Source organism: Gobio gobio, assembly GCF_949357685.1.
Source record: "Gobio gobio genome assembly, chromosome: 13".
NCBI classification, from domain to species: domain Eukaryota; kingdom Metazoa; phylum Chordata; class Actinopteri; order Cypriniformes; family Gobionidae; genus Gobio; species Gobio gobio.
The window spans coordinates 25,112,482-25,140,208 of NC_137106.1; the positions used below are offsets into that span (position 1 = coordinate 25,112,482).

The window sequence follows — 27,727 nt, forward strand, 5'->3', positions numbered from 1 at the left end:
TTCTGCATATATTACCTCATTATCCGGAGCTTTTAAATGCAAAATAAAAGTCCTCTTGCACACAAAGTTAAAATATACCGCGTTGAAACGAAATATATGTATATGTATATTCATGTAATTAGATTTTAGATTGTATATGCTTACACAATTAATTCTAAATACAGACGCATTTGGTTTATTTACATTACTATATACATAAAAATCAAATAAAAGTCACCTTGCAGATGGAAGTTAATATACTTGCTTGTCCATACTGCACTGAAACAAATGTAGATTTACAAATTCAAATATATAGAGGGAGATATTTTCAGCTGGGACATTCTGAAACGACATTTCGACTGTAATTGGGAATTTAAGTGAAAGTAAACGAGTTTAATCGTGCGATCCTGTGCTCTTATCTAATGACTGGTGACAGATTCACTGCAGAGGCATCAAAACACATGACAGCGCATCATGCGGAGCTTCCCGGTCAGATGGTAGTTATATGGGATCATTAAAGACCAAGGTAAGATGAATACACATATTTGGTGATTTGTAGATGTTTGTACCTCTAGTTTAGTGCCAAGTTTAGAGAAACACATAAAACACGAGCACAATGAGTGGTCCATCAGTGGATGCTGCTGAAGGATATTAATCGGGGCAGATTATAATGATCTATCAAGGATTCCGTAAATATATTGTTTATTAATATTGTATACATCTATTATTGTGGCTTATAGACATATAAGTGCGACATTGTGATGCATTTGGGGCCTGCAGCAGCACATATACAATATCAACAATCCACATCTTGTGCTGTGATCAGGGCCTGATTATTGCTTCGACATTAAATGACTGAATTCTAAAAGTAACTGTGAGCATCTGTTGTAGATGCTTTAAAAACAAATCTTTGATGAATTACATAACTACTGGACCTAGATATTTGTTGTAATATTGGGCTCAAGTAGGCCAATTTGCATGAATTTGCTAATATATGTCTTCTGTTAGAATGTATGCATTTCCTAAATATTAAATGGCTGTTTGTGGGCCGAAAGAGGTCGATTTGTTTCAGCTTTTTTGGCATGATTTTCTTTACAAAATTGCTGAAGCATATACATAGTAACTGGATTAAAATAATACAGAAAATTAAATATTAGTAAATAAAGAGATACGACGAATGGTACAACTTAATTAAAAATACATAATATAATACAATTATATAAAATGTATTATTTATAATACATTTCTGTGTGTGTGTGTGTGTGTGTGTGTGTGTGTGTGTGTGTGTGTGTGTGTGTGTGTGTGTGTGTGTGTGTACAAAACAATACTTGTGTATATGATCTTATTGTACATATAAAAAAAATGGTTTGTAAAATTTAAACCACCCATTACAGCACCCTCTTCCTCTCATATTGCAGGTTTCCTGTAGAGTACAGATAATGCTGATAAGGATGGAGAAAAGGAAGAGGAAGAATTCCAGATGCCGACACAGCAGTGGGCAATCGTTACATCACTGATTCCTGTACTGGAAAGGTTATCTTTTTGACTGGTCAGTTCTCAATCTCATCAGTGAGACCTCATGGACCACAGAGCTCAGAGAGACAGGAGCAGGGCCAGCTACTTTGGGAATGTTAAGAATAGGTAAGGTTTTGTTGGGACTAAATGAATAATCATTACTGTGTAGCTTAAGCTCAAAAAGAGACCTGTGTTATCTTATCTTTAGACTGGGATCAAAGCTGCCAACTGGAATATCTCAGCCTCCAGGCTTCATTACTGCCCAATGTTCCACTGGTGCTCAGAGTGTGCTGGGGAAGAGTGTTGGGCAGGAGTGTGTCAAAGGACATCACCAAATCCGAAACCCCAAACTAAGACAGTACTATCTAAAGGGTAAGAGGATGACCATCAACAATAATTGACAATTAGCTTCTGATTTATAAGGCAAATAACCTAACTTTTTTCAGTACTGCATAAAGGGTTTACACACATGAAATGTATTGAAAAATTAGTAAGGGTGGAAATTTTGGCTTTATCTCAGTCGGGCCTTGATCCTATGCAGTTTGCTTATAGATCAGGTAAAGGAGTGGAAGATGCCACTTGTACCCTATTAAATATGATTTTAAAACATTTGGAAGGCATGACAAATATTGTACGTTTGCTCTTTGTTGATTTTTCCTCTGCCTTTAATTGTGTTCAGCCCCATATTTTGGCTAAGAAACTTAGACTCAGCCATTGTGTGTTGGCTGGTGGATTTTTTTAACCAACAGAGTCCAAAGAGTGTGTTTTAATGGTGTGTTGTCTAATGCATTGTTATTGTCCACTGGGACACTTCAGGGTTGTGTTTTATCCCCTCTTTTGTTTTCTTTATACACTGATGATTGTCGGAGTGTTTTTGAGGGAAGACACATTGTTAAATTCGCAGACGACTCGGATGGGAATCATGGTCCAGTGGTTGATCATTTTATTCAATGTTGTGAGGATTCTTTTTGAGATATTAATGCTTCTAAAACAAAAGAGATGTCCATTGATTTCCGTAAGAAGAACTCTGTACCTGTGCTACCTGTTGTCATAAAGGGACATCAAGTAGATGTGGTCAAACAGTATAAATATTTAGGGACTGTACTTGATGATAAACAAAAAATTGAAGCAAATACTGATATTATTAGAGGAAAAGCTCTTCAGCGTATGTATTTTTTGAGGAAACTTCGAACTTTTAATATTGATGTTTCTTTTATGAGAATGTTTTATTGAATCTGTCTTAAGTTTCTCTATTATTTGCTGGTATGGTAATTTAAATGTCAGGAATAAGAGTAAGTTGACTAGTATTGTAAAAATGTGCAGCAAGATTGTTGGAACTGATCTAAGGACCATTACACAAATTTGTGAACATAGGGTGACTAGGAAGGGCCAGTTAGGCCTTTCTGACGTTGCCCACCCATTGTGCACTGAATTTCTACTGATCACCAAATCAGCATATTAGAATGATTTCTGAAGGATAATGTGACACTGAAGACTGGAGTAATGTTGCTGAAAAATCAGCTTTGCCATCACAGGAATAAATTACATTTAAAAATATATGAAATACAAAACATTTATTTTAAATTGTAACAAGATTTCACAATATTACTGTGTGTTTACTGATAAATCAATGCAGCCTTAGTGATATAGCAGTGTGAAGCCAATCTTGGAGTTTTTACACATGCATTGAAAATCACAACTGACATTATTTAAATTGGTGATGATTTTTATGAATAACATACTTGGATTCAACTGTGACTCGCAAACACACAAAGTTTAAAATGACAGTTCCTGCTTACTAAACATGTTCAGTGTGATTGTAGTTTAAACAGCTGAAGAAACAAACTGAGAAACCAACACATCTGCTCTCACTCTAGTTACTTGTTTGCAGTTTGAACTGTTTTTGCATCTATCTTCATAGAGGCAGCATTTCCAGTCAAAGATCCAACAATGAAGACTTTGGAGTCATGCAGAAACAATGAACATGGAGTGAGTAACGTTTTTAAGCTTATTTACACACTCAATCGGCCTTCAAGTTCCTGTTGATAAATTATAGAAGTCTCCATAAATATAACTGCCAACATTTTCATATCTTGCTGTCATATACTGATAACTTTAGAACAAAGGTCACTGAAACACCCCATGCTGTCTATTCGAGCTTTAAATATCTCTAATGAAACCATTTGAGTGGATATTTCAAGGAGAACATGGAAACTTTACAGCAAATATAATGGGAGAATTCCGACCGTGAAGGCTTTGGTAACTGAAATTTGCTTATTTAAAATGAATGATTAAACTAGGCTAATTTGATGACCCAGCCAAATGTTTTGTTCAATATCAAACTGTCTTTTCTCTCTTTTCTTCTCATCTCTTAAAGTTGATGTCATTTAGTTTCTTGTGTGCAGTAGGGAATATTGTTTGAATTGTATTCCACACCCTTGAAAATACAGTTTATTGTGTTCGTCATTATTCAAGCTTCACCAGATAAAAAGTGTTACAAGAACGTAAACAGTTTTCAGATTCTCAATTAGACTTTTCTGCCATTTGAAACAGAACTAACATTAGTTTTCTATTAAGCGTGCTGCTGGGTTTAAACAGTTTCAATATAAAAGATTGTCAAAGTGCTGAACATCGGGCTGTTGGTTTAAAGATAAAACTATGCAAATGATTAGATACCAGTGTAAGAACAACAGACTTTTGTGTGGAAAAGTCATATTTGCATGTCTGGAAACAGTCTGTAGCAAAGCAACAGGGAATGAAGAATTTGAGTTTGTACAATCATATATTACACTCTGAGCAGAGTTAATTGATTTGTGTAACATTTGTGGAAAAAAAAGTCCAGATTTCAGTTTATAGTGAGAATAAAATCACAAGTAGAGGGCAGAATTGTTTTTGCAGAGGTTTTATGTTGTCCCTATGTACTTTTAATTATACATATTAATCATAGTATATACTTAATTCGTATTATAATTGATTTTATTATACAATACCATTCAAAAGTTATGTTTTTGAAAGAAGTCAGTGAATTTTTTAATTTTTAGCCGTTTTTAATCACGTTATTTTAAAGAAAGTAGCAGTTAAACTCCTATTCATTTCGTTCATATAGATCTCTCAATTGGGAGACAAGCATGACAAAGAAAAATTAAAGCTGCGAGCAGCGATGACGGGCCCAAGCCGGTGGCACCGCCACGCCGGTGGCATCAGCATAACTGTGCACGGCAGGCAATATGCATTTAAACAGGATAATTTTTTTAAATCGCTCGAATATATGTCACATTTACCGCAGCAGCTGGTGCCACTATCACCACAAGCCACACCCATGATGTCATTTAAATGTAGATGATTTTTAATGTCATGGGATGAAATAGATCTCTTTCAAATATGTGAAAAGTTATCTTTTCCTGCTCAAAATGTTATAAGTCCAGAAGGCCAGTATTTAATTCAAGGTATTTGTATAGTTCTTTTTTTACTTATTCACAAGTGATAGTTATTTGTGATAGTCTATGATATGAAAGGGGTAAATTATCATCATCAAGAGAGAAAGGCACACACACAAACTCACAGGGTGAGAGAGAGACCCCACACACACACACACCCAGGGTGAGCCTGAGAGTGAGGGGGGAGGGGAAGGACTGAGAGAGAGGCAATCTGCACATTGAACAAGATTCACAAGATTTTAACAACAAAAATAAATAAAATCTAAATGGTGGGAGAAAGTTTTTTTTACTTCAATCTCTGAAAACATTATTTTGAATATATTTGAAATCACAGATGTTGGGTGATGAGAATTGTAACTCAAATATAATTTAGAAAACTAGTCCTGTCTGAATAGTGATATGTCAGTGAGATCAGCTCGGGCGCGCACACCGTCTATGGGTGATGTCACGTATTTTGCGAAATGCGCAGTTAGGTGATGTGTCGCCCTCCACACGTTGCGAAACAGACTCCGAAATGGGGAAATGTAAATTTGCGGACTCCTGGTTGGAGAAGGATGAGTTTAAACAATGACCGCAGGGTTTTTCTATGGTTTTTCCTGCATAGCGGCCGCCTCCGTCACATTTCGTGCCACCTCCGTCTGTCGACAAAACTCAAGACAGGCAGTCACTTGCTCAGATTAGGCATGTCGTGGTAATTAAATAATCATCAGAAATATATATTGTCACATGATCTTTCAGCAATCTTTATTAGTATTTTATGATTTGCTAGTACAAAGTCATCTAAAGCCATTCCATAGCTGAATGTCTTTCCTCCGCTGTAGCTGTCCATCATTCTCCGTTCAGCATTCAAACTGCGCGTCGTGTTTGGTTACAGTCAGTCAGCTGCTCGGTAAAGCTCACTCCAAGATGATATATTCCCGTTATAATACTTGATATGCAGATAAAATAATTTATCTTCCTGGAGTTTATCTAGCGGTTTCTGAACGATGTTGTGCTCCCTACCCGGGTGACAACACAAGGCATCACACGCACAATAACCGGAATTTAAAACTGTGAAGAAACCGACCGATATACATAGTAGACTAGGATTTGTGCGCTCAACGCTCATCGTTTCTTTATGCCGTGAACTTTTTAATGTGCACTCGCGGTGCACTGCGCCCTCTGACTCCATGTTGCTTTAAGCGCATCATTCTGCACCCGGGATGCGCATAAGCGCATTGTGCCACGCTTTCATATATTTTCATAGTTTTGTGCACTTAAAGATGATTAAAAAAAATCTTGTTCTCACGTATCTATCATATATTTGTTGCCCCTTTACAGAGCTGCACATTACGTTTACAATAAACTATAAATCTTGAAATGTTATATTATTTGTGTAGGCCCATATAATTATTTACATTCATATATAATTTAAATATAAATTGTTTTTTTTTATAAATGTATTTAATAAGAACACAAAGTAATTTGTACCTTTTCATTAACATTTTTAGATTTTATAAAATTAGTCCAGAGATGTTTTTTCAAGAATTACTTTTTGTAATTGCAATTTTTTTTAACTATCCACTCACCTAATTTAATATATATTTTTGTTATAGCTTATGATTATATATTTTTATTTTATTGCTCAACAGTAGTTCTCATCGCCGATGAGGTCTTTAAATATTTTGAGAAGGTCTTAAAAAAGTATAGTATAGTCATTCCGTTTCATGTTGACCGAGTTTGGTGGTACTTTAGTTGAGTATTTGTGCACATTTATGTGTGTGCGTGTGTGGTCAAACTGCAAACACAAAACAATTCACAATTATTATCTAGTAATGTTCACATCACCAAATACGTTTCTAAAACATTGTAACATCAGCTTTGTGTACTAAGCATTAAACTTTGTTTAACTAAATGCAACATATTTTACAGGCAATACAAACTGTAAATGTCTAAAACAAAACAAATATATAACATATAGGCGTTTAGGCGCTAATCGCAAATAGCGATCTTCATAGTGATACACAAACCATCACAAAATAACAACATAACACTACTCACCACGCTGGGAATATAATGTAAGATAATAGTTTTAGCTGGAATTATTAAATGTTCAAATCTTCATTTGAGATCAACATGGCTTTCTCACTCAGTTCTCTAAGTTCAGTTTGTTTTTCCCTGCACTTCTTCCTGCACGATCACATCACTTGCGCTCACCGGAACAACGTCCTTAAAGGGGCAGCACCCAACATCAGGGATTACCAGTCCACACACACACACACACACACACACACACACACACACACACACACACACACACACACACACACACACACACTCACACACACACACACACACACACACACACACACACACACACACACACACACACACACACACACACACACACACAGACAAATCCCTGAAGAGATGGAATGTTTTTTTTTTAATCCTGTTTCAAAACTAACACAATGCTGCCATCTTGTGTTCATTGAGGGGAGGGCACACACAGGCACAATACATTATACAAATAAATATTTATAAAATATATATATATATATATTCATCTGAAAAATAGTATAGTCATTTAAAATTAATCTAAGTTCAATTGCCAAACATACAATCTTAATTTAATTGAAATCAAAATATGATTTTACAAGATATGAGACAATTTCTGTTCCCCTTTTTTGTCCTTATTTAATCCCTCGCCATGGCAACACCGTTTGAGATATCCAAAATCCGTTCACATTTTAGCATCTTCCGTATCTTTGTTTCATGTTGACCGAGTTTGGTGGAGATTGAATAAATCGCCTACGAGGAGAACGTAAAAACTCAGACCCCGATTTAACCAAAAATTCACCTTAAAACCAAAATATCTGACTTCCTGTTGGTCGGAGCTAATGACTGTAAATTAGAAAGTTGTCCGGCTCAAAGAGAAGAATATATGTACCGAGTTTGGTGACTGAAGATAAAACTAACCCCCCCACTTTTGTCAAAAGGTGGCGCTAGAGAGGCCCTCATCCCCGCCCATTTCTGATGCTTTACCAATGTGTACTGACTGACATCTCTGATGTGTGTGTTGAGTTTCAAGCAGTTTCAAGCAATTTCAAGCATGCTAAGAGCCTCAAAACAGCCAAAAGATTATTAAACTTTGACACGTTGCCATGGCAACAGTATTTGAAATTTCAGGAATCCATTTCATACGTCTCTATCTGTCATGTTTTCACATTATACTGATGAAGTTTGAAGTAAATGGGGTGAAAATAAGATGGTGATTCAAAGCATTTTTGAAAGTGACACACTTCCTGCTGCCAGTTGGTGGCGCTATAACTTTGACTCACAAAAGTCATATCCATGTGATCGGCCTCTTACAACGAACACACAGCTGAAGTTTCATCCAAATCAGTCAATGTTTGCTGACGTTATAACACACTTCCTGTTTCCCTTTTCTCGCCATAAATTCGTTGCTTCGCCACGGCCAAACCATTTGAGATATCAAAAATCCGCTCGCAATTTAGCATCCTGGATATGTTCTCTTCATGCTGACCGAGTTTGGCGATGATCGAAACAATGGCCTCGGAGGAGTATATTAAATTCCAGAGCATGGGTTTTCCGAACAACCGATTATAGCTCACTTCCTGTTGGGCTGACGCATAACTTAGAGCACGAAAGTTGTTTGGCCCGATGAGGTCTATATGTGTACCGAGTTTCATACATGTACGTGCAAGTGTGTTTGATATATGGACCAAGTTTTCAGACCCCACTTAAGGGGGCGCTGTCGAGCCCCCCTGCCACGCCCGGGTACCAGCTTCAGCCCGGCTCTGATGGCCGCGCATTCCGACGCCTGTGCGAAGTTTCAAGAGTTTTCGAGCATGTTAAGTGCCCCAAAAGTACCCGAGAAGTCGAAAAAAAAAAAAAAAAAAAAAAAAGAATAATCTGAGGAAGAACAATAGGGCTCTGCGCCCTTTCAGGGCTTGGGCCCTAATAATCTATTACAGGAAGTTAGACTGTCCTCCTGGGATCCTATTTGCATGAATTATGCATCTTTGTGATTCGCTCATAGTTTCTGGGTGCTGTGAGTCCAGTCATCTGATGTCACAGGGCTATGAATAAGGAAATGAGTGGGTGTACAGCAGTATGGAAAGAAGGAAGGGAAGTGAAACTGCTGTCAGTGTGACAATGTCTTTCCTTATACACCACCTCAAACAGTTACCCAAGAACAAGGTCTCAACTTCTACGGCGACAGCTTCTGACCCACATCCAAGACAAGAGGATAGCTTTGATCCTGCACTTGATATTGGTGTTGTGGGAACTGCAACTCTTGTGTCTCCTTCCACAGATGCGGAATATGACAAACTGACGGTGAGAGAGTAATAAATTGTGTGTTTACAAACCATGGCGCTTAATGTGGCTTAGGGTGTAACCATAGTGAATACAGCTGGTCATTAATTCCTAGTTTAAGTTCTTTGTAATGCCAGTCAAACTGTAATGTAGTGACTCACAGTGGCTTCTCTTCCACTGTTTTGTGTGATGTTTATTCATCTCTGGTAGGACGTGGAGGCTGTTCCTTTACCTGATGGAAATGTGTGTCTATTGGCTCTTCCGTCTGAATGCTCTCAGGGGGAGGGACCAGCCGCAATGTCTTGCCTCAAACTGTTCTCCCGTTACATCACAGACAGAAAGGTGACAATGTTATGTTTATGTTATGCTTTTCTATATTCCCATATTCAACGTCATTTCTGACTTTCAGTTTTGCTCGTCTCTCTCTAGGGTGTGGTCTCTGGAATATTACTGGTAACATCCAATAAGATCTTCTTTGACCCTCAGAAGTCTCACCCACTTGTCCAGGAGAATGGCTGTGAAGAATATGTATTCTCCTGCTCTGTGGATGATCTTGCCTCAGTGTCCTTCTACACTGATATCTCTCACATTCACTTCAACAAGACCACATACAGGTGCTTTACTGTATATAATGTATATAATGTAATGTGTAATAGATAATGTGTGTTAGGGGTTGAACGACTTCAGATTTTGTAAGTTGAAATGTATGTGATAAAAGTTGAGTCGACGTCAACTAGTCACTGATGACGTCATTAACAAATAAGTCTGAACCTTGAGCTGAAACTCTAACACGGGTTATAACAGCTTATGGTTATCAGTTATTTTGTCTTTGGGTCGTTATATTTCTCATTGAATTCTCCTCGTTCAAACGTTCTAAATCAGATAAAGTAGCACAGTAAAGATTACATTTAAGCGATTGCATTAGTGAGAGTGCGATTGTGTGCATTACAATGCAGCAGAGTTTAGAACGGCATACATTGAGCTGTTTAAAACATACATTTACCCGATCAATTGTGAGCAATTGTATAATCAAACATATCTTTTGCGCTCTCGGATTATACATTTATTTGTCACTTTAACTGTTTGGAAACGGAGCGTAAAAGTGGACTTCAACGATTTCTTATCCTGTTGCACCCTCTATAGGCCATGATCAACGATTAGTGGCAGAGTATTAAAGACTAGTCTGTGCAACCCCTACTGTGTGTGTGTATATATGTATGTATGTATATATATATATATATATATATATATACATATACATATACATATACATATATATATATATATATATATATATATATATATATATATATATATATATATATATATATATATATATATATATATATATATATATATATATATATATTATATATATATATATTTGTATATGTATATATATGTATGTGTATATATATATATATATATATATATATATATATATATATATATATATATATATATATATATATATATATATATATATATATATATATATATATTATTTGTGACAATTTGTTGCAGACCCCTCAGCACCCCCTAGGCAACTACATTTTGGTTGTTAATTAAACAGTGCCTTCCCATCATTCACTGCACATACAGGACAGACACATTGATCTAATTTTTCTTCCAGATGTAACAGTTGTAAATCATCAAAAAACAAAACACACAGCCACGAGAAAACCCGTCAGTCAGCATTAGAGGCCATTCCCGCTCCCGTGTCCTCCATTTTACATGATCTGACAGTGACTCTGGATGCTGAAGAAGAGGATGAAGTAGTTGGAAAGACTGGGGACATGTCCGAAGCTGAGAGACAGCTGACTTTGGAGTCTGGGGGAATGCTAACAGCTGCTGCTGCAACTTTCTGTTGTGGAGGACCAGACAGTGTTCAGAGAGGAAACAAAGAACACACAGTCAAATCCGAACAGCAATCATATTTGGAAAGACAGCTGTTAGGTAATCAAGAATTTTACTCAAGAACATTGACATTTCACTTCTTGTACTGACAATTCTTCACTTGGTTCATCAACTTATTCATCTCTGTTCACTCATTAGGTCCTTGCACTTCTACATCTAGTAGTGGTATTAACGGATCTCTGATGTTTGTGAGAATTCGACAGAAACTACAGCATGGGAAGAAAAGGGCTTTCTCTAAACCTAAAATTCCTAAAAGAGACGCCTGGTTCACCATGCAGCAGGAAAGGTACTTAAGCCTTATGTAGACTATACACAGTCTGCTGGAAATGAACAGCGAAACGTTTTAATAATGTCCTGCTGATAATATCATAGCACAAGCTGCTTCATCTCACTTTCTTGTTCCTTCTCTCTTTCTGCCTGTGATTTTGTGCTGTAGGTCAGACGAGCTGTACGCTTACATGAGCCAGCATCGACCAGACCTGTGCATCCTGGAGGGAGGTGAGGAGGACGAAGCAGAGCGTGATGAAGAGGATTTTGTGCTTCTCGATGAGGAGGAAGAGGATGGGTCTCCACGAGGCCAGGCCGGGGAGGAATGGGAGGTCAGTTATTTACTAAATGTATGGCTTAAACAAATTTACATTACATTTAATTGTTTAGCAGATGCTTTTATCCAAAGTGACTTACAAATGAGGAGAGAAATAGAAGCAATCAGACAAACAAGGTAATATAAGTTATGCAAGTGCTGTAACAAGTCTCAGTTGACTAGCACAGAACACAGGGTTTTTTTTTATAAATAAAAATAAAACGAATGTAACAGTTAAGTTAGTTAAGTGCTGGTCTTAATTGGTCAGGATCTTCTGGAAGAGATGTGTCTTTAGACATTTTTTGAAAATGGCTACAGACTCGGCTGCTCGAATTGACATAGGCAGGTTGTTCCCCCAGGTGGGAACGGCCCAGGAAAAGGTCAGTGAGAGTGATTTCGTGCCTCTTTGGGATGGTACTACGAGGCGTTATTCACTTGCAGACTGCAAGCTTCTGGAGGGTGCGTAAGTCTGAACAAGCGGGTTTATTTGTTGTAGGCAAGCCAGTACAAACAGATGAAAATTAATTGAGAGAATACACAGGAATAACAATCGAACTGAAGTGAAACGAAAAAATGCATGTTTTGGTTATAATATGCAGTGGATGTTTCCCGCTCACTTTAATGATGCTAAAACACTTTGCATGTGTAAATGCAGACATGTTAATTCACTGGTTGAGCTCTTAAAAGAGAAGTCATGTTCATAGGCTTGTAGTGTTGCTTCTATCACAACCAGATCACTCACACCCTGCAACATCTCAGTCACAGTTAAAAGTCACTGTACTGTTTTAGGCAGTACATAAAGTATTGAATGAAAAGTGTTTCTGTTGCTTCATGAAAATGTCTGAAATATCTGTGTATTTGACAAATATTGCATCTAATCCACTTTATATCTGATAAAGTACGCAAACACACAAACAAAAACACAAGCATCACTACGGGAAGCAGAAAGTGTCTGATTTCAAGTCTCCATTTTAAACTCCTCCCCACCTGCAACTGGCAGATGTCGCCTGTCTGTGGAAGCCTAGTGTAGTTTAGCTCAGACACACCTAATGATTTCTGTAGGATTATGTGACTGAAGACTGGAGTAATGGCTACTGAAAATTCAGCTTTGCTTTCACAGGAATACATTACGTTTTAAAATATATTAAAACACAAAACAATAATAAATAAAAAAAATTAATAATAAAAAAAATCTTACCAAACCAACAGTAGTTCTTCATGTGTTCATATAATATGAATAAAACAAATGTTGAACATTCATAAGGTTTTCACACAGCTACATCTGTAAAACTACAATTTGGAAATTTCAGCTCAGTTATGTTTATTGGCAGTAGCCTAGTGTTGTTTTGGTGGCACTTCTTGTATACTGAACAGCTCTATTTTTTCTGTAGAGTGGAACATGGTCAACGTATCAAAAAAATAGCTTGTAGTTGTAATTTTTTGTGGAAAAATATTTATAAGTACTTGGATGAAGAGACCTCTCATGTCAATCTTTGTAATAAAAAATAAACACGCGCACGTAGCAGTGACGTAATCGCAGCATCGTGCGCGTCGCCGCGTTGGCTCCAGGGCAATTTATACTTCTGCGTCGAGTGCACGCAGAGGGTACGGCGTACCCTACGCATAGACGCGTTGGATACGCCGTACTCTGACCCTGTAGTCTGCAGCCAGCCCCTAGTGATAAAAGCCGCTCTCTCACTGCTGCTGATATTCCGACATGAATGTACAGATTCTACACAACAAGCTGCTTCTTCTTCGGCTGTTCTCTTGATTACACCAACATGCCCGAGGACACTGCCTACTAGCCATAGTTGCCATGTCCGCGTATAACACGCGACTTTGGGCTTCTTTTTTTGGCAAGTCGCGTTAAAAAATCACGAGTCGCGGGTTGCGGTTTTTTGGGCTTATTTTAAAAAATGTGGTTGCTTGTTAGGAAAATATAATAAGCAACTTCGTTTCTTTACATTTATGGTCGCTGTTTTGTCCAATACATTGACTGACACTGTCTTCTCACAGCTAATAGCCATTCAGTGCAACGATACAAGTGCTGTAGTAATCCGTCCTTTTATATCCCGCCTCCTTCTCCCCCTCATTGGAGAAAAATCGCGTTCAACGTGCAGGCATGTGACGTTATAAATGCACGTAATGATAGTCAGTAGACATAAATAGACGTATACATTTTTACAAACAATAGCACAAGCAGAGATGGAGAGGAAAGAGGGAGGAGAGGCACCTAATTTAATTAAAAAAATATTTTTGTGTATGTAATGTATTTAAAATTACAGGCTATTATAAAAAAACAAGTCTATTAATAATAACAGTAGGTATGGTTCGAATTTATTTTATTTTAAATATGTGGCTATATTGCAGCGCTCTACGTGCTTGTGTCCCAATGTGCACACTTTCCATCCTAAATAGTGTGACATTAGTAATTGTCAGTACTATTTAGGGCAGATAGTGTGCACAATGAGATGCAGGGCTTGTCTTTTTCACGGTTTGCAGTGTGTGTGTTCACTACTTACTGCCCCTAATATGTGTGCACTAACTCCGACTATGGGTTACCATAATTGGCCTCCATGTCACTCTTCACTCTCCAAACCTCTTCTGTTCACAGCTGATCGGAGGATATTGTGTGTCCTTTATTGGAATTTGATGATTTTTATAAAATCACATCTGTTTTTGCTTTTCAAACTCTGAGAGGTTTCAGTTTAATATGTTGCAGGCTCATTTATTGATAAAAAAATTATTTATTATAAATAATAAATAATATAATAATATTGGGCTTGTTTTGGGCTTGTTTTTGAAGCTGCGGTTGCTTATTTGTCTCGCGAGAGTTGGCAACACTGCTACTAGCGTCTGCATGTGGAATTGCACATTGACACAGACAACAGCGCAGAAGTATAAATGCTCACGACGGCGTCGGCTACGCGCGTAGCCGGCGTACACTACACTCGACGCAGAAGTATTAATTGGCCTTCCGGCCTCGCGCGTTCATATCTTTTAACAGTCTATGGTTCATACGTCTCAATTTTTCGCAACTTATTGAAAATGAATGACTTCGAGAAAATAGTAGCGGACCAAGTCCGTCGACACAGGTACCTCTATGATCCGAGTATGCGCGATAATACTGACATTCAAATGATTAAAAATGCATGGAACGATATCGCCGCTGCCACGGGAAAAGACGAAATGGATTGCCGTAAAGCGTGGAAGAATTTAAGAGACAAGTTTGTGAGGATCAAGAAGAGGGTCTACACAGGAAGCATTGATCCAAGTCCATACACGATCTTTACGGAGCTGGGATGGTTATGCCAATTTGTTAAACATCGGGAAAGAGGCCCAAATGAAAAGGTAAGAAACACTGTTTATTTTATTTTTCAATCGCTATTTACATTAATGCATGTATGCTGGCATCTTAGCTACCTGTTAGGCCTTTATTTTTGCCTCGAAGTCTACCATGTTGTCTTGTACCTTTTTTTCCCCCTGCATGATTAAAATGCGTGCAGCCATAGAGTCAGAGACGACACTTGTGAACCTCATTGTGCCTTACACTTTTTTCTCTTTCAGTAAATTCGTAATAGAAGTACAGACATTTTATTTCATTTTATTCTGTTTCGTTTTGGCTTTAATAATAAATTATTTCAAAATATATTGGTAGATTGTATACATGTTTGTTCAGTACGTTTACAACATGTCTTTAAAACCTGAATGTAATTATTGTTTCTTCATTAAGGATATATATAAAGTGGTATCCGTTGAGGAAAAACCGAAGACAAACAACTTCCCAACCTCTCCGCCATCAGGAACATCAGAGACTGTGACTTTTGGCAACCCTTCACCCCTGCCCCTCATGCAATCATTGCCACTTTCCCCCACACCATCCACTCTTCCACCCTGTCTGTCACCCAAACGCAGCTCCTCGCCCTGTTCAATTTCAGCTTACCCTACCCCAAGCATCTCATCCTGTTCTAATGCCTCACCATCTTCTACTGACTTGACGCCTAAGAGAATGTCTACCACTGAAGAAGCCTTACTAAAGATACTGGAGCAGCTGGACTGGGAGAGGGAAAGGGCCATGCAGCAGGACACTGAAGATTTCAGATTTGCTGCTGTGATTGCTGACATGTTGGCAAAAATTGATCCTCAGAAGAAGCCTGAGGTTAAATTTAAGATCCATCAAGTACTGTATGAAGCTGTGCAAAAATCCCAAACATAGACTGTATCATGTTTTCACTGAAATTTATTTATATTTTATGTAAGTTTATGTAGTACCTAAATGTATAGTGAATAAAAACTTCAAAATTCAACTGGAGTTTTACTTTATTCATATAAAAGTTATTGTAAAGCCGATTCTGTGTAAATGTAGAACTAAAATGTGAAGACAAAATGAACCCACAGGTCAAAGAATATTGTAGATTTTAATGCAATAGAGATAAATCCGATGCATCAGACACGGCACACTCTGAAAGCAATTTGGTTTAAACCTGTCCAGTGCTTCACATTATTAAACTAGAAACTACAGTAGATGAACATGCATTATTTATAGGTGTAGTTTAAAGTGGGTTTACTGGGGTGAACAGGAGTCGGTGAAATGGAAATATATTGAACTGTAGTGTATTTACACATGGCAGTGTTAAAAGTGTGTGTGAAGTTCATGGTTAATGGTTCTGTATATGTTTTAGTGTGTACATTCACTAGTGTTCAAAAGGGGGGTCAGAAAGAAGTCTAATGTTCACCAATTGCATAATTATTCCTGTCATCATCATCACGTGACCTACTAGTGTCAGTTACGTTGCTTCCCTGTCATTCACAAATCCTTTCCCCTGGCCTCATGGGATTGTAAAGTGTCCATCGTATGCACACTTTAGAATCTTGTTGACGGAAGTAGTAGGTCATCCGGGTAGGCCTACTCTTTTATGAAAACTGAATTTGGACATACTTCTTTTGTCACATACTGTTTTTTACTTACTTTATAGTAGGTAAGTCTGATTGGTTCCTGTTGCATCTGCAGCCAATGAACTTGCTGCTCAACATTTAAAGGTGTAGTAAATGATTTCTGAAAAGCATTGTTGATATTTGAAATCAAACAAACTTGCTCCTTTCATTTCTCCACCAAAATGCACGAACACGCAATGTAAGCGTGGATGTCTCTTTATCGTAGCAAAATAAAGTGAAGATGACACACAAAATGACAAGGAAGAACAATAAATGAACGTAGTACAAAAGCAGATACAAGCAAGAGTTCGTTGTTAGTCGCCAACAGCAGCACGCACTCAAAATCAGTGTTACTCGTGTAACAACAGCGCAACCTCTGCGTCTGTTTTCAGGCATTCCCACTTGGGTTTCTCCAGCGCTGGAAAGCTTTTCTAATATTAACGCAGGTCCTAAAGCTCTAGCCTGATCATAACCCTTCTTTTTCAAGTGATATTCCTCTGGCCATTTCTGTTTTGCCTCTCATCCATCTCTCTTCCAGCAGTCTTTCTTCAAATCTCCCTCTTGCTCACTCTCTCCTACCCCCATCATGAGTGGATACTCCCCCTACTGCTGATTGGCTACAAGTTTGTTGTGCCACTCAGTCTGATCCATTTTCAGCAGTGTTTTTCAGAAATCACTTACTGCACCTTTAAATAGCTGGTTAGTGTTCACTATAGCAGTTTGCAGCATTCTTTCAGAGTTCCTCTGAAACGCTCCACCTGTATAGATCTGCTACACGTAATTTTATATATGCTATTTGTGCAGCAGCAGTATGTCTTATTTGCTCACAGCAGCGTATTAGTGTATGTATTGGCAGTAGCAAGTTCCTGTGCTTGATCTGCAGAAGCAGCAATAATCTACAACAACAGCAATAATCAGCAGCAGCACAGCAGATCTGTGCTTTCAAGACCAAATACATTAAAATTGTCATATCCATTATTATGCTAAAAATCTTCAGTTTTTATGATAGAAAGGTCTTTGTAAATTTTTGATCAATTTAATGCATACTTGCTGAATAAAAGTATTAAAATCGTACTGACCCCAAACATTTGAACGTATGGGTGGGTGTTTGGGTTGGTGATTCATACACACATTGTTCCTGTACAGATGGTGACAGTGGAGGAGAGTGGGCTGAAAGCTTCTGTCTCTTCTGAACCAGATGGTTTGTGTAACATACTGAAGCAGAGTGTCATACTGGATGCGCAACAAGTTAGAGAGGTCAGTACACACACCCGCTTCAGATTCAGTATACACTTATGCATAGTCATTCTGGTGGCCCTGTGTGTTTAGTAAAATATGTTGTGCGTCTTCTCTCAGATCTCAAGAGAGCTGCCTCCACGTACGATCGCACGCACATGGCAGCTGTCCTACAGCACGGACAAACACGGGGCAAGTCTCAAGACTCTTTACAGGAAGCTGGCCGCTACCGACTCACCTGTGCTGATTCTCATCAAGGACCACAACCAGCAGGTCATGCATTATTTCATAGCTCTGATCACAGTGGACATCTGAGGGTCAAGGGTCACTGTTCATATGATTTAAATTCATTCATATAAATTGAAATATTCATTCCACTTGTAATTCTGACCTAAGTTGGACGTTTTGGTTTTTAAAAAGTGTATTGTTATTTGAGTGGTTTTAATTTCCCCTCAGATTTTTGGGAGCTTTCTCTCACATCCTCTGCATCCCAGTGATGTATTTTATGGCACTGGAGAGACCTTCCTGTTCCTGTCTCACCCACGCTTTAAGGTACACATAAAGACACATTTGAGCAAATGTATTTAGGTTTATAAGATCAAATTAAAATCTTAATAGGATTTTTTTTTTTTTTTACATTTAAGTGTTTCCGATGGACTGGAGAAAACTCTTTTTTCATCAAAGGGGATTTGGACTCTTTTGCCATTGGAGGAGGAAGGTACATATCATTCTGCAAGATGCCTTTATAATGCAGAGCTGCATATTTATTAAACCTTTTATTTTAGACTTGGTAAGATTAAAACTTTCAAATGTGATTTGTAAAAGTAAACTTTTATTTGTCTCTTCATTTCAGTGGTCACTTTGGTCTATGGGTGGATGAGAGGTTGCTCTTGGGCAGAAGCAGCCCCTGTCTCACCTTTAATAACTGCAGCCTGTCTGAGACAAACGACTTCACGATTCTGGAGTTAGAAGCCTGGACATTCGGCTGACATGTGCTGTAAATAATCCAAAACATCACGATTTAGTAGGAAATATGGCCATTAAAAAAACTAATCGTCCACAGTTTACTGACAACTGTAAATGAAGAGAGAGAGACCCTGCAAACTGTGTGAACTGCGAATATTCTTCTAAGGGGAAGTTGAAAGGAGTTTTGCACCAGTGGATGAAAGCTCACCTATCATCTTTACCACCATGATGAAAAAAGACTTCATCTTGTGATTAAGATGCATTTGGGTTCATTTCATAATTTAAATGAGTGCACTCAATGTTCATCATACAGGAAATAATGTTGTCTTAAGGTGAATTCTGGGACAGAATGGAGTACTATCTGCCTAAAAAAAAAAATCTAAACTGTACGTGTTTATACTAGTGAGGTCGATCATGGATTCCATATCATTACTGCAGCGCTGGTTACAGTGTGAATGTTATTGTGATGAGGAGCCTTTTTTATCCGTATTAATTTAGGACTCAACACAAGTAAGGTACGCCCTGACTAAATGGCACTGATTATAGCCTCACCTGCTGTTAGTGACCAAGGCATCAGCTATACACAGTGGCTTAGGCATTAGTTTGAACCCTCAGATACACTTTCACACATGGAAAAGATTTCTCATCGATCAAGCCAAAACACAACCAAGACTGAAATGACTTTGGGTTAAATTCCACATACATAAACATCACACAAACCTCAGTTGCATGTTGTCATGCCTTTCTTAGACATTCACATAACGTCTTAAGCACTCCTGTGTATGGGTTCCTAGCCTGTAGGAAAACTTTCTTTCTGTAAATAACTCTTACAATGGTGATAACATCAGTGATCAGTTCACAAAGATATCTGTACAAAAAATAGCTCTAAAAAGTGTTAACTTAAATTATAGTCATACAAGACCAATGCAATATTTATACATGCGAAAATGTGAAAAAAAACATTACTCAATCCTGAAAGTGTTCATTAACTTGTTACCTAATAAACATCAAATTAACAATAACACTGTTTTATTTATTAAAAAAGCACATTGTATCTATTTGACAATGGTAGAGAATTGCATTTACACAAGCCTGCAGTTACAGGGAAGTTGCACTACCATTCAAGTTTGGGGTTGATAAAAAAAAAATTGTATTCTCAAATTAATCAAAACTTAAATTTTTAATGCTACAAAAGATTTCTGTTGAACTTTCTACTAAAAGAATCCGTAAAAAAATTTAATTCCAAAATATTAGGCAGCACAATGGTTTTCAACTGTAATAAATCAAGCAACAAATCAGCATATTAGAATGATTTCTGTAAAATAATGCGACACAGAAGACTACTAAAAATGTATCATAGAAATTGATCAAATAAATTCAGCCATTGTGAGCATAAGAGATTTAAAAATCATTTAAAAACATGACAGACCTAAACTTTTGAACAGTAGTGCAAAAGTTAATTCAGCTTCAATTGCAACATATAGACAAGATTGAATACTATGCCAAATTACATTATAAATATATTCTAATGTTCCTTCCTGTTTCTACTTTGGTCTTCAGCTTAAATGTGGTTGAAAGAATCAGACATGAGTGCATGTGAGTTTTTTGCATCATATTTAATATTTAAAAGAGACAAAAAAAAGTGATGTTTCTAACCAACCATTATGCATCACCCTTAGAAAAAAGTGGATTTCAGTCGTGATATATTACAGCCCATGGCAGCTTTCCTGCAGCTGTGTAGTTGAGCTGAAATCCAAAGCTTTGCTTTGTGTGTATTTTAGCATAGTGCCAGTATTCTGTTGAGACAGAAAAGCAGGCGTTGCTTCCACAGACTTAAACAACAACATCAGGCCAGGCCTCACCCTGATTGGGCTTTCAGACAAGACCATCACAAACTGCCTAATTGCGGAAGCCACAGCCAGCATAATTCTATCTCCTACAGAACCATCTGGAATAAAAAAAATTATGCAGCAAAACAAGTGGCTTTGTATGTAATAAAACCAGTATAAAAGTTGTTTTATCAGATCAGTAATAATACATAATGCTGTTTTAGTTCATTAATCTGCGCAATAGATCAGACTAATGGCATTTGTCACTCAGGAAGTGTTAAATGTGTACATAAACGGCAAATTTCTATATAAAAATATATATGACTTAATTGAAATTGTGTATAGCTAACACCACACCCTGGTTTCATTGGGGAGACAAACCACACTTGTGACCGTAGTGACAATTTTTTATATTGTGCATTTTTACATGCGTCACACTAAGGACCATGTACAAGATATGGTCACCAGCTGCCTTCTGAATGAAGAAATTGCGTCCGCTCCTCCGCATACCGTTCCTCAAAGCAGACACGGGGGAGTAGAGCGGATATCAGCACTTCCTTTCTTTTCCCATGTATATACTCCCTTCAATTCTCTCTGATGTGCACTGATTTTTCTGGAGACAGTCTTTAATCAGTTTTATGATTCCAGGTAAGGTCTGGCCTTTTCAAGTCCTTCCTGCAGGAAGCGAATGTATGTGGAGGTTGAAGGATCCTCAAAACCTGCTGAGAAACTGAGAGTTGGTCCCTCTTCCTCAGGTTTCATGGATGTCTGGTCCAGGAAATTATTAGCATTGATGTGATGGACCTGGAGAAGTTACAGCATATTCAACAAAGCAATTTGATTAAGAGAGGTTGGCACAGACTAAATAAGCTGGATAAAACATTTTTTTATCTAAAGCAGACTCACCACAGTGCCATTGGGCAGCGCCACCATCATCTCCACTGGAAAAGTATACATTTCCAAATGCAAACGAGCCTTTTCACTCAAACCCAGATTCTTTTTATTACCCTAAATTAAGAAAAAGCACATAATTAGCACTGATACGCGTCTAAAATTATACGTTTTCATTTTGGCTTTACAATATACATCAGCTAAATAAAAAAAACAAGCTCTTCACCTGCAGATCCTCCAGCTCTTTGACTAGAGACCAGCTGCTGATGAAGCTCTGGTTGAGTAAGGCCAGAATGGGCGAACTCTCGAGGACTGTCTCCCGAAGAGTCCGCCCCGAACCTACCAGAGATGAGGAGAAACAGAAGTGTACAGAACGCAAATCAGTGAAACATCTAATATAGTTGAAAGAACTACTCTAGCTTTAAAACACACTCCGACCAATGATTAACACTTGTCAGAAGATCTACGTCATGCTGACTAGGAATGCAGCAAAAGGAAAATTCTAGACTGAAATTTAAAATGCTTTTTTTTTTTATATATCATTGTATTAATATTAGACTTCAATTTAATGCAGTCATTTTAATTATACTGAATTTTTTTTTTAAAGCATGCTAATAAAATAAAATAACCACAATTTTATTGAAAGTAACTGGACAGAAAATATATTAATATTAAATATCAATATATCATTCTTTATTCAGTTCTATGCAACAGAATCAGATTTAACATTTATTATTTGACCAATTATTATGTATAGTCCTACAAAGCTATTATTATCAGAGAGTAGCGGGGATTCATCTTCGGCAGACAAAATTTCTGTGCATCCCTAATGCTGACACTTAATTGCTGAATTTAGCTCTTCCAGCAGTATGTATGCTTTGGTATAGCTGACTATGGGTGTCTTACCTCAGCATGACTGGTCATCCAGGGCTCCCCAGAGCAGGATTGAGTGAACCAGCTTTTTCTCAGCATCAGCTCTGCTAAAGGCCTCACTGAATGGAAAATATGGCACCTTCCAAATAGAAGACCCATTGATGCGATTGACATGGAGTAAAAAAAAAAAACAATGCATGAATAGAACGTTCACAATTAGAAGCATTTGAAATATAGATGCACTCCTAAAAATAAAGGTTCTTTAGTGCCATCCATGAAACATTTCCATTGCACGAAAGGTTCTTTGTAGTGGAAAAAGGTTCTTTAGATTATTAAAATTTCACTCTAAGAAACAAAAGTGGTTATTTTACAAACTGTTCACTGAATGGTTCTTGACGGAACCCTTCTTCTATGACATTGGTTGGTATGAAAACCCCCTCTTGAAACGTTTATTTGTAATGTGAATTCATTTCAAGCTGACTTTAACCAAGCATTCATTCAGTATTGCTGCAGACTTTTAAGAACTGATTTCAGGGGTTTAAGTATACATTTGTAATTCAAAATGAGGTTCGGGATTTAGCACCTTTTTAAATGGGTACATTGTAACTTCCAAGTGCCTTGATGCTTCTTCTCTGCTCAGCTCGCCACTCCAGACAATCTCCTCAAACACAAACTGGATGGGCTCACCTCCCTCCCCTCGGCTGTCAAGCATGTTCCCTTGCTCGTCATAGATCACTGAGGGAGTGGAGGGTCCTGCTGCCTTGAGCTCCATCTGTAAACATATATGGCCCATTTACTTTATGCATCATGTTTTAGCTAATCATGCAAGCTGCAAAAATGCAGCAAAATGTCAGTGGAAGCAGTTTCAGCATTATGCATAATCAAGTCAAAACCCTGTTTTGTGCATAATCATCAGCTCTAACCTGAGGCAGGTATCCAATATCCACCTCCATGTTACTGCTCTCGCTGGCGCCATACAGCCACTCCATGTCCACATTCAGAGTTCTGCCATATAAAACACAGACTCAACTGGGTGTGCACGATAACGGTTAAGCTGATAATCCCATTTATTTTGCTCAAATGATAATTGCAATTATTAATTATATGAATGAACACACGCTTCATTGTTAAAAACTAAAACTGAGAAATAAATTCATAAAATTAATAATTTTCTCGTGTGGAGCAGTTACGATGGATAGATGCACTTTTATGGACTTCAAAAACGACCCATCAAGTCAATGCCATTATAAAGCTTGGATTAGCCAGAACTTTTTTAATATAATTTTATTCGTCTGAAAGAAGAATTTCATATACACCTAGGAAGGCTTGAGGGTGAGTAAAATTCTCATTTTTGGGTGAACTAACCCTTTAACATGAAAGCTTGTGGGGGCTTGTTACCAATGCAAAATAATGGAAAAGTCAAATGAAAAAAAAATTCTGGAAAAAAACCCAGCGGGCAAAATGCACATGCAATAATGTTTAATCAATTGAGAGAAACAGAAATGATGATCATGATTAACGCAGCCCTACACTCGACACCTGAAAAGTGATTATTCTTGCAGTTAGGAATAGCGGAGGGAAGACTGACTTGTCATTTGGGACGTAAAGGTGAAACTCTCGGATGTGAGAAGCATCTTTGGAGAGGATGATGTTACCAGCAAACTGCCCAGGAGAGAACCAGAATGGAAAGTTGGGAACATCATTTAGCTGGAACTCTGCATGGATTCTGTAATTAGTAACACAATACCATCAGAATCGGTTGGAGGCTTACAGGTAAAATAAAGTTAAAACAGAAATTACAAAGAAAATCCCATTTATTCTAGATGACTTAAAGCTTATTCTAGCATGGCAGCATATTTTTTTACTCACCTGAAAACAATGTCATAATAAAAGTCACTAGCAGCCCGTATACAAGCCACAGCTCCCTGTGGAGCGAAGCGGGATTTCACAAAGGGCCGCGGATGGAACATGCTCAGCAGAGAGTGGATCAGCACCTGCAGAGAAATTACACAATCACATCACCCATCTATAAACTACAGAGATTGAATCAATCTCCTTCTTGATCAAAATACCCTTCACAACCTCAGATCACCTATTATTCAACAATTTGGTTTGGATAAATCCAATTGATATTAAATTAAAATTGTTTAGAAGGTGTGAGCACCTAAAATCACTGAACTAATTTCAAAATGTTAAAAGGTATATTTGTACCTCTTTGCCTCGTGGAGTGGGAGGGTGATAACGGTTATTGGGAAGGTAGCCAGTGAAAATGTTCAGTTCGCTGGGAACAATCCACCAAGTGTCACCCAGGGCAGATTTACCACTGGGTGGCAGGAAGACCTTGAACTGACTGGCATAAAACGTGGATGAAGGAACGGCTGGACGTTTCCAGGACCGCAGCCCACTAAGAGAGCTGTGTGAAACCTGATGAGAAAGACACTGCACTGAATTTACCTTATAAAAACCCATTTTGAGAATGTACCTTGTAATGGGTCCTTTTTATATTTTATATATATATATATATTTTTTTTTTAATCATCAAATAAAATTTTTATAATAATTAAATTAATAAAAACATTTTAATAATTCCTTATTACTTTGAATTGTTCTTATCACTGGTAATATAAACACACACACACACACACACACACACATAATATCATAATCATAATATATATCATCTTTTTTAATTCATCCCTGTCTGTTTATATCATTGTTTAGTGACAAATGTATGAATAATGAAGTCTAATTACCCCTAGAAAGCCATCTTTGCTCTTAGTCATGCTTTCCAGCAGTAACGGTTGCATTTTAGCATGCAGGGTCAGCGTCTCTCCATTTGGGTCATGTGGTATCTCCTCTTCAAACTCTGGAGGAGGTGTCACACCTTCAGTCAACAGAGATGTACATCAGGCATTACAACGATGAAAAATGCATTTTTCATGCATGTTAACTTCAATAGACTATATCTGCCTGTGAAAGGATGCTAATCCTCTGCAAAAGAACAGACAGGGCAAATAATACCTGTGAGTTTTTCTGCAATAGGTTTGAATTCCTCTGGACTCAGGTAAAGGTCATGATCGGTATCCAGGGATGAGAAGAAAAAGAGTCCATCTGCTCCCAGAGCCTTCAATCCAGCCTCCTACAATAAATACAATCAAAACAGAAAAGAAACCTCAGCACCCTGCACTGTAAACCCTAACACTCAAAATAATTAATTGGTGTGAGTAGAGCCAACTCAAATTAACAAGTATTTTGAGCTTTCTTTTTCTTTCGAGTTCTTAAAAATGACTAATTAAGTAATCTGAATTGTTTAATTGTTTTAAGTTTTATGAACTTGTTTCTTTTCATTCAGACCAACTTAAATTTAACCAAAAACTGGACTGGGATTTCTATTTCCCAGCATGCTTTGCCATGACAATCAAAAGGGACAGTAAACTTAAGTGGTATATTATGTTTTTTTTTTTTGCAAGATTAACGTTATAGAAGAGTTTGTTATGTTGTTTTTTTATGTGTAGGGTTACCATTGTGGAGACGAATAGAGCATGAGCTTAGTTTGAGAACAGATATATGTTAAAAGTATTATATTGCTGTCCTCAATCAGCAAGTGCTATGCTAATGCTACCAACGCGTAGTGTAACCAACTAGCAAGGTGGCATTTATTAAATTAGCTAGTTAAAGCTAGTCAGGTTTCCACTACTAAAAATTAGATTACATTATATTTTTAAGTTAAATGTATGAATTAGCTTATTAAAATATTTTAAGTTCAGAGCAATTAAAATGTATGATTAGCCTACAAAATAACAAACCTGCAAGTTCTGCTTACCTAAATTCTGCTTACCCACCAATTATTTTACCACATGATGTAATTGTCTTCCTATGTATTGTAATTTAATGTCCCAGTTATCAGCTGTTTTTGCATGTTTTAATAAAATGTTATTTATTACTTGTTATTTTACACGACTTGACTTTGAAAAAACTACTCGGACCGATCCAGTCCGATTCGTGGGGGATTAATTTAGACAGGTTCTGTTAACCGGTTCAACTGATTCATTGAAAAGATTCGACTCAAAAGAACAAAACCATTCGCTTGGAAAACTGAATCCTTACCCCAAAGGCAACCAGACACAGTGATGGCTGCGTCGATTTATTTTTAACTGAATTCCTGACATAGGCCTACTTTTTATGTTGTGCCTGGGTTTATTTATCAGTCTGAGAAGGAGGGCAACCTGGAGAATATCTAATGTGTGAAGGGACACGGAATTAACAGTAATATATGAAAAAAGAGGGGGGTTGGTGTTCCAACAATCTTGCCCAGCTGTGGCAATTACAACCCTTGTAAAACAGCGGGCAACTGGAGCACCAGATGTAAGTTTACTGTTCGCAAATAACAAAAGAGGACGTGGCAAAGGTAGTGCACGTCTGTACTGCCAAATCATTTACACTTTAAACGAATATTAGAAGAGGGATGTTTAAAATGTAATAAACGGATTGTATTTTAGCCAGCTAAGGACAACATGTGGCATGAACAGCTACAATCACGCAATATCTCTCGTATGGCTCTGAGAAGCATCCCTCCTTCACGGGTCAAACTGCAAAGAAATCCGGAAAAAACTGGTATTAACTTACATGTCGTTTCACAAGCTGGATGTCCTGGTAATATTTAATGCAAAAGGCAATGAAAGGAACAGCAGCGATAATAAATAAAGTAAAGAGCTGCTTGAAACGTGAGCGGGCGCGTCTGCTGGATGGAGTCGCTGGATGATCAGCCGTTGGATCTCCAGCAGTAGTTTTATCTACGTCTGCGGCCATACTCTAATAAATGTCTCTATCTGCTCTGTAAATCACTGCTGGGCCACAAAAATAGCCCAGGGTGAAGACAACACTCTTAAGTGAAATCACACTGTAGTCATGGGTTCGTCTCCAGTATACAGTGAGCCGTTACATTGTAGCGGTGCAGGAGGAAATCACTCCTGCTTCTTCTCCTAGTGGATCATGATTCATGTCTGACGCTCTTAAAGGGCCAGTGCGTACATGCCCAACTCTTTGGGTGTGTGATCAAATCTAGTGAGCTGCCTATATATAGACAACATTCGGAACGTGGCTATGATGCCGAAAATGCTGTCTAGATAGGCAGCCGAGTAGGTTTTGAAACAGCATATAATGTAAGACCATAATTATACGGTTCGGGCTAAAGAATGTACTGGCTCTGTCTTTTTGTCCTTCGTGCTGCTAATAGGCCTACAGCA

General features: G+C 37.7%; 3 protein-coding genes across 3 annotated transcripts; 2 read left to right on the plus strand and 1 right to left on the minus strand.

The window, feature by feature from the left end:
- Positions 1-204: 204 nt before the first annotated feature.
- Positions 205-19,902, plus strand: LOC307135946 (oxidation resistance protein 1). The gene is made up of 15 exons (XM_079832676.1): positions 205-505; positions 1,398-1,620; positions 1,703-1,866; positions 3,416-3,483; positions 9,120-9,272; positions 9,462-9,593; positions 9,681-9,865; positions 10,885-11,207; positions 11,307-11,454; positions 11,605-11,767; positions 17,833-17,943; positions 18,043-18,195; positions 18,379-18,474; positions 18,567-18,640; positions 18,776-19,902. The coding sequence occupies exons 2-15, from the start codon at positions 1,559-1,561 to the stop codon at positions 18,909-18,911; spliced, it is 1,968 nt and encodes a 655-aa protein (XP_079688802.1). The 5' UTR covers positions 205-505; positions 1,398-1,558; the 3' UTR covers positions 18,912-19,902.
- LOC307135948 (uncharacterized protein) lies at positions 14,629-16,056 on the plus strand. The gene is made up of 2 exons (XM_079832678.1): positions 14,629-15,102; positions 15,485-16,056. Exons 1-2 carry the CDS (start codon positions 14,656-14,658, stop codon positions 15,965-15,967), a joined length of 930 nt encoding a protein of 309 aa, XP_079688804.1. The 5' UTR covers positions 14,629-14,655; the 3' UTR covers positions 15,968-16,056.
- Positions 19,901-27,486, minus strand: selenon (selenoprotein N). Its single transcript, XM_079832677.1, has 12 exons — positions 27,108-27,486; positions 25,503-25,620; positions 25,235-25,365; positions 24,693-24,905; positions 24,351-24,475; positions 24,070-24,207; positions 23,405-23,486; positions 23,065-23,253; positions 22,515-22,620; positions 21,835-21,947; positions 21,624-21,725; positions 19,901-21,521 (listed from the first exon to the last, which is right to left on the minus strand). Exons 1-12 carry the CDS (start codon positions 27,288-27,290, stop codon positions 21,354-21,356), a joined length of 1,668 nt encoding a protein of 555 aa, XP_079688803.1. The 5' UTR covers positions 27,291-27,486; the 3' UTR covers positions 19,901-21,353.
- Positions 27,487-27,727: the final 241 nt, after the last annotated feature.